This window comes from Phyllostomus hastatus, unplaced genomic scaffold (genome assembly GCF_019186645.2).
Source record: "Phyllostomus hastatus isolate PE091 unplaced genomic scaffold, TTU_PhHast_1.1 phas_scaffold_760, whole genome shotgun sequence".
NCBI classification, from domain to species: Eukaryota; Metazoa; Chordata; class Mammalia; order Chiroptera; family Phyllostomidae; genus Phyllostomus; species Phyllostomus hastatus.
Genome location: NW_025334040.1, coordinates 2447561 through 2456656, shown reverse-complemented (window position 1 = coordinate 2456656; position 9096 = coordinate 2447561). Strand labels below are relative to the sequence as shown.

Here is a 9096-nt window from a genome sequence, read left to right as displayed (position 1 = left end):
CCTGCAGTGGGGAGGGGCGGGAGGGCTGGTGACTGGCGACCCACCCAATGTAATAAAGCCCTGGCCATGTACTCACAGCAACCCTGACCTCACAGCACTGCCTGGGCCAGGAGCAGAGCCCGTCTTTCCCCGTCCTGGGTAGGGACTCCTGAGTCCCCAGCCATCCTGCAGGACCAGCGGGCCTAGCACACCCTGTGCTAGGGTGTGCTATCCAGCAGCAGAGGCCTAGCACACCCTGGATCCTCAGTGAATGGGAGTTCCTTCCTGATGGGCAGTGGGTGAAGAGGGAAGAAAGAAACTTCTAGCACCTGGGTCAGGTGGAAGGCAGTTTTTTGATCCCCATAACAAGGGCTGAAGGGTAGCACAGACTTAGTGACATCCCCACCAACAAAGAGCAGGGTCAGCGTAGTGGGTATGCAGGGGAAGGAGGGCAGTGTGAGGTGGACCCAATGGTGACATCCAAGGCCAGGAAGGAGTCTGACACTGGGGTCCATGCTCTGGGCCCTTGGCACAGGGCAACAACACCTCCCCATGCCCCAGGTCTGAACTTGGGGGTGGGGGCGTTAAGGACCTAAGAAAATCAGCCCTCCTTTCTCTAAGGAACTCCTCCCCTTCAGGAAATGTAAGTCACAGAGGGTTTCTCCAGATCCAGGAGGCTGCATCCCCAGGATGCGTCGGAAAGCAGGGCAGGGCCTCACCCTGCCAGAGAGCGGGATGCCCAGCCAGCCCCGGCTTCCCTGGGCCTGACCCCTGGGACCTGGATGCCACCAGCCACCCCAGGCCCATCACAGTCCAGTTTTCCTCAGGAAGCCTCCAGTCTTCCCTGGGTCACCTCGTCTGTGAGGGGCAGGCCCTAAGACCTTGCTGAGGACTCTCAGGGTGGATGCTCCCAGCTTCCTATGACATGTTCCCCCTGCCAATGCCAGCAGGTAAAGCACCTTAGTTTACAGAGAATGTTCAAGAGGGGCCCTGTGTGCAGCTAAACTGGCATGGCCAGGGTCTGTCCACCTCTTGCTTCTATGGAGTCTGGGGGTCCCTGAAAGAGGCTGAGATGCCCTGGCCCTCCCCTCACAGGTGAGGGCCAGCCCTGAGGCTGGGGGCTCCTGAGGCAGGAGGCCTGGGTCTGAGCGCAGGGGAAGGGCCCCTCACAGCTCAGGTCCCTTCTGCATCCATTTCCTGGCTCGCAGTTCTGTGGTTCAGAAGTCCAGGCCCTGCAAGGCTGGATTCTTTGCTCAGGGTCTGCCAGGTTGCATTCCACTCTGACAGCTCTGGGGAAGCATCCAGGCTCATTCTGGTCCTTGGCAGAATTCGGATCTTGCAGCTGGAGGCCTGAGGTCCATTTCCTTGCTAGCTACTGTCAGCTAGGGCTGCTCAGCCCCTAGAAGCTGTCTGCCTTCGCTGCCACGTGGCCCCCTCCACCTTCAGGTCAGCAACAAAGGATTTCTCATGTGGTCAGGTTAGGCCCACTTGGATACTTTCCCCCTCAAGGTCCACGGTGCCATATAACACAACCTAATCACAGCAGTCAAATCCGTTCAAGTCATAGTTCCAGGGCTGTACAAGGCCTGTTCATGGGGGTTGGGAGAATCTTGGGGGCTGTCTTATAACGTTTCTTGTAGTTAGTAGAGCCCAAGGTGCTTTGTTTTTATCTTGAAACATTCACACAAATTTTACTTCTTATGTTAAAATATATCCATGTTTATTTTAATATTAAACCTCCCCTACCCCAAAACTTCTTAAAAAAAAAAAAGTATGTGCCTTTGGAAGATGTACCACATTTATCCTGTAGCTTCAAGTTTCCTGGTCAGCAACCCACAGCCCCACTGAGAAGCACAGGACTGGATGGTTTCTAAGGCCTCTGGTCTCAGCCAGGCCAGGAAGGGATCCCAGCTGGACAGGCAGTAGGACACATGGATCCTAGTGTCCGAGGACCGAGGGTAGCAGGCTTCTGGGTTTAACATCCCAGCCTTGACCAACATGTGTCCTGAAAGATGGTCAGGCCAGGGTGCTCCTGAGGCCAGACAGTCCCTTCCCCACCCTTTCCCCCAATAAATAAGCACAAAACTGGTCACCGCAGCCTCAGCCCCCAGGGAGTCCGAACAGGCAGGCAGGAGTGTTCAGAGCCCTGGGAGCAGCCGTGCTGCTCACACCCGCATTCCCCAGGCCCCTGCCCAGGGTCTTGGGGGCTGCCTTCACGGAAGGCAGACACACACCTCAGGGTTGTACAAGAGAACCTCAAAGGGCCTCTCTCCCTCACTTCCCAGCAGGACTGGGCCTTGCATCCTCGGCCTGGGGGATGTGGCACCTCCTTCCCAGACTGGAAGTGGTGGGGTTCCTTGCTCCTCAGCAGGGGAAGCCCGTGTCCTTCCTCGCACCCACAGTTTTCTGTCTTGTCCATCCCACTCTCCTGTCCCGAGAGCCCAGGCAAGAGCCCGAGCACAGGCAGGAGGGGTCCCATCTCCAGTGCAGAGACCCAGCTGGGGCAGCTAATCATCTGAGTAGCTGTTTCCTGCAGGGAGGAGGAAGAACAATAGGGAGGGAGGTGTCAGGTGGGGCCCAGGTGGAGCCAGCCGAGGGCCCCCGCCTTCCATGCTCACCCAGGACGTTGAATTTGCACAGTGGGCAGGTCTGCTGGAGCATCAGCCAGGGGTCCACGCAGTCCCGGTGAAACTCGTGCTTACAGGGCAGCACCCGGAGCCACTGTGGGGGGCGGGAAGGGCTCAGGCCACAGTGGCAGACCTTCAAGTGGGGGTGCCTGGCCCCGTGTCCTCACTTGAGCTTGAGAACTAAAACCCCTGTGGTCTGCCCCCTCACCCCGTTCTGCTTCCTGTCGCGCTAGCAAAGGTAGAAGAGAAGGGTCTGGTTGGGGCGATCCCGAGGCCTCAGGAGTCGGGTGGGGAACATCACAGGTAAACCAATGACTGGCCTCTCTGCCTAGGGCGCTAACCTGCTTGTTGCAAAAGTAGTCCAAACACACGGCGCAGGTATCGGCACCAGGCTCCGGGGGACACTGTGTGGCCCTCCCCAACCGGCAGCGCCGGGTCTTGAGGGATGCCAGTTTTTGCAACACACGGCGATTGAGCAGGTCCACCTGTGGGGGAAGGGCAGGCACAGTTCGGCAGGCCCGAGGGCTGGGGGCACCGGGACTCCCTCGGGCTGGCTCCCACCTGGCCTCCGGGCTCCCTCTGGCTCTGCCGTGATGCCTGCCGCTGGGCCTGGACCACGAGGCCTGTGCACAGGAGCATGGCCACCAGCAGGATGGCGTTCCACAGCTGCTGCAGGGGCTTCTGGGGAGGGGAGCAGGGTGTCAGGGACGCTGGGGCCAGCCCACCCTCCTCCCTCAGTAAATGCAACACAAGGGCCAGGCAGGAGAGGCCCATTGGCACTGCGTCCCTCGGCACCAGGCTCCTGGCTCCCTCTTCTGAAGCCCTGTTCGAGGGTCTGCCCAGCTGTCTCTGCCCCAGGCTACACAGTGAGGGGACCCGCCTCTGGCCCCAGCCCAGCCTCTTCTGAGCAGCAAGGGGCACTCATGGAAGTGCCTGTCGGGCAGCCTCACAGACTCCGCAGCCCAGGATCCTCCCCACCCCCACCCGGACCTGCACTTCTGGTCTGCTTTCTAGCTGCCATCACCTGCCACCCCACCTCCGTCCAGGCTGAGCATTCACATGCCCTCTGAGAGGGCACCAGTCCCCAGGGCCAGCTGTCCTGCTCTCCTGGGGTCTCATGTCCCCCCTGTCCAGCCCACTTCTCTACTGCTTTTTGGGTCCCCTGCCTCACACACCCATTTTCCACCACAGCCATCTCACCTGCCGACCTGATCACACAGCAGCCCCCACCCCTTGACACCCTTCCCCAAAAGACCTCCTTTCCACCATTCCCGTCGCCACCTTCAGGAAAAAACCCAAACCCCTTCACCCCACACCAAGGCCCTCAAGCTCCCACCCCACCCTCCTCTCCGTGTCCCTTGCTCATTGCCCCCGCTTACGTCCATGCTTTTCCTTCCACTCTGTCCCTCTCGGGAACCCTCTTCCTCACCCCTTCCCTCGGCTAATGTCTTTGGCGCCCCTTGCTCTGGAAGCAATCCCTGACCACCAGTGTTGGCCCAGTGCTCCCCCTGCCCAGCCCTTCTCTAAACTTGTGTCTCCTTGAGGCTGCCCTGGGTGGTCCTGCTGGAGGGTGGAGACCGTGTCTGACATGCCTTAGACTTCGAGAGGCCCTGGGGCTGGGGTGTGGGAGGCTCGGAGCTCCTGGGGAGCAGCCCTGACTTAATTCTCACCATACACAGTGTGGCAGCCAGGCTAGACCACTCAACAGCTGGTGCAGGAAGCGATACGGCGTTGTGAGCACGACCCAGCCTGCTCGCCGCGCAGGCACACGTCACCACACGGGCCCACTGTTTCACCGGGTTGTGGGTGTGCGATGACTAATAAATGGTTTCGAGTAAAGGCTTTCTGCATTCTCCGTAGCTTTCTGCCATCATGTTCTTCCTCAGCCAATGCCAAAGCTCCACTACCATCACGTGGGGGAGAGGGGCCAGGAAAGCATTTGTTGTTAAAAGAGGCCACCACTCTGGATGAGGCTGGGTGTTGCTGATGCATAAGATGCTGCTTTTGCTCAGGGCAGGGGCACTCTGGGGCCCACTGCCGAGAGGCATCTGTGAGTTCCCCACTCTGTCCTGTCCTCTCCCCCCTGGTTTCTGTGTCCCCATCATCCATTCCATGGTGGGTGGTGGTACCTGCTCCCAGGAAGCTCTCCCCACAATCCTAAGCTAAGCCCAGGTGCCTTCACTATGCCCCAGAAGGCCTGTGGCCACCTCCAGCTGAGCACTTACCCCAGGAGGGCGGTAGTGTCTCTGGCCTACCTCCTCCCCAGAGGGCCCCCATGAGCCAGGGCTGGAGCTGCCCTGCTATCGTGCCCCCTGCTATGCTGAGCTAGGCTGACACACGGCTGGACTCACTGAGTGGCCATTACAGTGTAAACTCTCAGGGAACTCCGTGATTCGGAGCGACCAGTGAGCAGTGGGTGGGCCGAAGGCATGGCTGGCCTGAAGTTCTGCTGTAGGCCCCCGACCCAGCCTGCCCAGGCTCAGTGAATCTCGGGGGCCTGCAGGTGAGGAGGGGAGGTGGGGCTGGGGCTTGTCTATCGGGGCAGTAAAGCTGTGGTTCATCGGGCCTTTCTGACACACCAGTGCTGCAGCTGATTCCCAGGGGCTGGAGGGTGGTGACAGCTCTGCAGATGGGACCGAGAGCTGGCCCCACCAGCCCTTCAGACGCCTCAGCTACTGGAGCCACCCAACACCTGCACGCCCACCCCCCCCCCCCGGCCAGCAGTATGGCGGCTCAGCTTTGCCCCTTGTACCAGCCAGACCCGCCTGCAGACTGTCATTCCCACCTCCAGGCCCCTCAGGCCCACTCCCAGCCTGCTTCTCTCCTAGCTCTAGCCTTTGTGCCCAAACCTCCTCCTGGCCTCTCATCTGACAGCCTCTTACCAAATGTCTGCCCCGCCCAGAGGTCTGTGTGGGCTGCCCTCCAGGTGGAGGCACGGTGGGGCTCCCTCCTCTTTCAGATAGCCCTCCCATTCCCCCAGCCTCGGTGCCTGCTCCCTCCACAGAGGGAGGGAGCGCAAACATGAATCAGTACATGCCATCTGGGCTGAACTGCCAAGGCCTCCTTTGGGGAAGAGCTCCTCTCCCCTGCTTGTCTTTGAGTCCTTCGAGGGCAGAGCCCAGGCCTTAAAGCCTTTCGTACCTTCCACAGTCCTTCCCATAGAGTCCCTAGTGCCCTGGGATCTCAAAAGTGATTTGGTGACTGCTTATTTATTCAAGCACTTATGACAATAAAGATATTCAGAGTAGCAGCAGCTGCCCATTTGCTCAGCGCCTACCATGAACTTTACATACACAATTCCCCGATAATCCTGTGGCCATGTGCTGTCCTTGTTCACAAATAAGGAGCATGAGACCAGAGAGGTAAAACACTCAGCCTGAGATCCCTCGGCTAAGATTGCAGGCCCAGGATCTGAACCTAAGTCTGCCAGACTTGAGCTGCCTTGCACCGCCCAGGTCCTCAGACACTTGCTAGAGGCAGCATACCATGAGACTGGGGCAGGCCCACCCTGCACAGAGTAGGGACCTCAGAAATGCTTGCAGACAGAATACCTTTGAACCCTCTCGATGCTGAGCATTGGGAAATCCAGAGACAAATAAAACACAGCCCCAGCCTTCAGGAGACAAAGTCACGCTCTCCACACACACAGGATGGGCTGTCCTGAGAGCCCTGTGAAAGGCCTCAAGAAGTGCTGCTGTGATTTGGAAGAGGGAGAGAGGGACTGGGAGCTGAGGGTGCTGGGGGCTTTCCAAAGAAGGCAGGCAGAGTAGGCTGTGAGGGCTCAGGCTGCACTGGGACATGTGGAGGAGACACAGAAAAAGAGGTCCATGCCTGCAGAAAGCATGGCAAGGTCTAGCGGCAGGAGACCAGGGAGACTGTGAAGACCAGTAGATGGCACAAGGTGGTGGAGTGTAAGGAGACCAGGAAAAAATAAGTGATCAGGAGAGCTGTGAAAGCCAGGCTGAGGAGGCTGAACTTGATTCTGCAGGCAATGGGGAGCCAAAGGCGGCTTCTGAGTGGAAGAATGACATGAGAACAGCAGCTACCATTGACTGTGCGTGGTCGTGGATCAGGTACCACCCTGAATACCCTCCGTGTCACTGAACACTCACAACAACCCTGGGAGGTGGGAGAGGCAGTCCTCACCACCGAGGCAGGGAGTGGCCACAGGATTTGAGACAAGGCATGTGTGTGGTCCCACCCAAGCCTCCCCTCCCCAGTACCCACCTGCTCCTGGGCCCGGCTGCCTCCCAGGCACACCAAGTCCTGCCATCCTCCGTAGCCGTCCTTAGAGAGGCCACAGGTGGTCCACAGCGTCAGCTTCCACTCAATGTTGGCCGACAGGGATTCCCCACTAGTGATCTCGGCTGTGGCCTGGGTCCTCCTGGGAGGGAAAGCCACGGAGGAGCCAGATGGAAGGACTCTTGGGAGGTGAGACCCAGACCCCCACATACCTCAAGTATCCTGCCACCCTTCTGCTTTGGCCCCCAGGCCTTTCCCATATATAGGTTTTTCCACTTCTCATATCAGCCAGGCCAGAGAGGCCCACAAGCCCAGGGAAGAGCCTGTCAGTCAGAAGTCAGCTTCCTCCTTGCTAGGGCCAATCCCCTCTGCTCACAGAGCCATCTCCTCGTGCCAGGCCCTGCCCGACACCTCCTTCTGGTCTCCTCACCCATTTTTCAGATCAGTCTTAAGGACAATAGGAAAGGCCCTGGTCCCAAACCCGAGCCCATGGCGAAGCCAGGGATCCTCAACACTTAGGCTCCCAGGCCCAGTCCTTTGGAGCTCAGGCCCCAACTCACCGCAGCAGTGCCTCCAGCAGCTTGGTGACATTGGAAGAATAATGGAGGACGATCACCGGCCTGAGCAGAAGCTGGGATATGTCTAGCTGTAGGGGAACAGGGAAGTCAGCTGGCCTTGGTGCCCCATTCCCCAGCCTGCGTGCCCCCAAAGCCTTATTCAGTTTACCTCTCGGACCACGTTGTGGTTCAAGATGAGGAGAAGCAGGGCAGAGGCTCCCAGGAAGAGCGCCCTCCGCATCTGCGGGACAGAGATAGAGGCTAGTCCACACCCTACCCACACCTCACCAATACACCTGTCACCACAGCTATTCTCAGCTCCTGGCACCACTGTGTTCCTTTCTTCTGGACAGACTGGTTATAAGCTCCTTGAGGTCAAGAACAGAAACCCTTATTCCTACTGCCTTTCCCCCAGATGCTCTGTGGGACCCAAACAATGCTGTTTCCCCTGGTCCTAGCAGGGCAGGCCTGCCATCAACCCCCATCAGGAACTCCCTGTTGGAAATTCTCAGGGCCTGGTGGAGCTTCCTCACTCTCTGGCCTCCCCCACCTGTTTCCACACTACAGTGACTCGATTTTCCAAACTGGGGTCTCTTTCCCCACCCAGACCTAAGGGTTTTCTAGAAGCTCCTTAGGATCCCACATGGTAGTCTGGCTCTGGCAAATGCCTTGAAACCCCCTCCTCGAGCCCCCTTCCCCACATACATCCCCTGCACCTGCTGGACCAGGGCCTTGGGATAGGCCTGTGGGCCACTGCTCTGACTCTCCTGGTGGAACTGGGCCTCCTGCTCCTTGCCCACGTATGTCACTGCAATCCAGTCGTCTACTGGCACCTCCTTCTCAGCATCCACGATGTCCATCTGTGGGGCAAGAGGCCAAAGGCAGAAGGAGGAAAAGAAGTTAGCAGCATCGGACACACAGAGATGCAAGGCCAGGGTCTGGGAACGAGTTTGGAGGGTAGAGCATCTGGATCTCAGGTTTTGGCAGCCGGAAGGCTGGGGGCCTGGGCAGTCTGGGGAAGGGGCTGTGGGCTGCCAGGGCTTGGTCCAGGACGAAGGCCGGTTCTGGGTGCGGGGCTGTATGTGGCGACCGGGGCCAGGTGGCTGGGCGGCGCTCACCAGCAGCAGACGGCCACTCAGCGGGGGCGCCGGGTCGGCCTCGGGGCCGATCCTGACGCCCTCCAGGACCAGAGAGTCCTGCCGCGGCAGCCTCACGTCCACCCGCACGGCGCGGGCCCCTCCACGCCCCGCACCAGTCGCGGGCTCGCCGCCGTCCGCCGCGGCCCCGGGCCCTGCCAGGCCAAGCCAGAGCGGCAGCAGGGGCAACAGCAGCAACAGCGGCGACGGCGGCGGAGGAGGAGGTGGTAAAGGCGACCTCAGCGCAGGGCGGGCGGTGGGGCCCATGGTCGGACCCAGCAAGCAGATAAAACAGGGGCACCGGGGGTTCTGGGCACTGGGGCAGCAGAGGGAGGGACTCCGTGGCCGGACGGGGCGGGGCGCCGGGAGGGGGCGGGGCTGTGGCCGGACGGGGCGGGGCGCAGGGAGAGGGGTGGGCTTTCGGCGGCTTGGGCTCCCAGACCAGGCCGCGCGCGCCCCCTCGTGGCTGCGGGGAACTCGGGCCCCGGCGGCCCAGGAAACTACAGCAGAGCGGAGCCCAGGTCACTGTGGCTGAAGCGGGAAATTAGAGAGGAG

General features: G+C 59.9%; 1 protein-coding gene across 2 annotated transcripts; it reads right to left on the bottom strand.

Moving 5' to 3' along the window:
- Positions 1 to 1677: 1677 nt before the first annotated feature.
- On the bottom strand, positions 1678 to 8879 carry RNF215 (ring finger protein 215). 2 transcript variants are annotated; one of them, XM_045826847.1, is made up of 9 exons: positions 8524 to 8879; positions 8122 to 8265; positions 7575 to 7646; positions 7409 to 7494; positions 6834 to 6990; positions 3168 to 3287; positions 2948 to 3091; positions 2598 to 2700; positions 1678 to 2509 (listed from the first exon to the last, which is right to left on the bottom strand). In XM_045826847.1, the coding sequence occupies exons 1-9, from the start codon at positions 8806 to 8808 to the stop codon at positions 2487 to 2489; spliced, it is 1134 nt and encodes a 377-aa protein (XP_045682803.1). In that variant the 5' UTR covers positions 8809 to 8879; the 3' UTR covers positions 1678 to 2486. The 2 variants fall into 2 exon arrangements, with proteins under 2 accessions (XP_045682803.1, XP_045682802.1); XM_045826846.1 differs by having other exon boundaries at positions 1678 to 2700.
- Between the last annotated feature and the right edge of the window lie 217 nt (positions 8880 to 9096).

Coding starts and splice junctions, on each gene's coding strand:
- RNF215 (XM_045826846.1), bottom strand. CDS start 8,808: ATGGGCCCCACCGCCCGCCCTGCGCTGAGGTCGCCTTTACCACCTCCT. Junction 7,495..7,574: donor ACCACAACGTGGTCCGAGAG/GTAAACTGAATA, acceptor GTTCCCCTACAG/CTAGACATATCCCAGCTTCT. Junction 3,092..3,167: donor AGAGGGAGCCCGGAGGCCAG/GTGGGAGCCAGC, acceptor CTTCCCCCACAG/GTGGACCTGCTCAATCGCCG.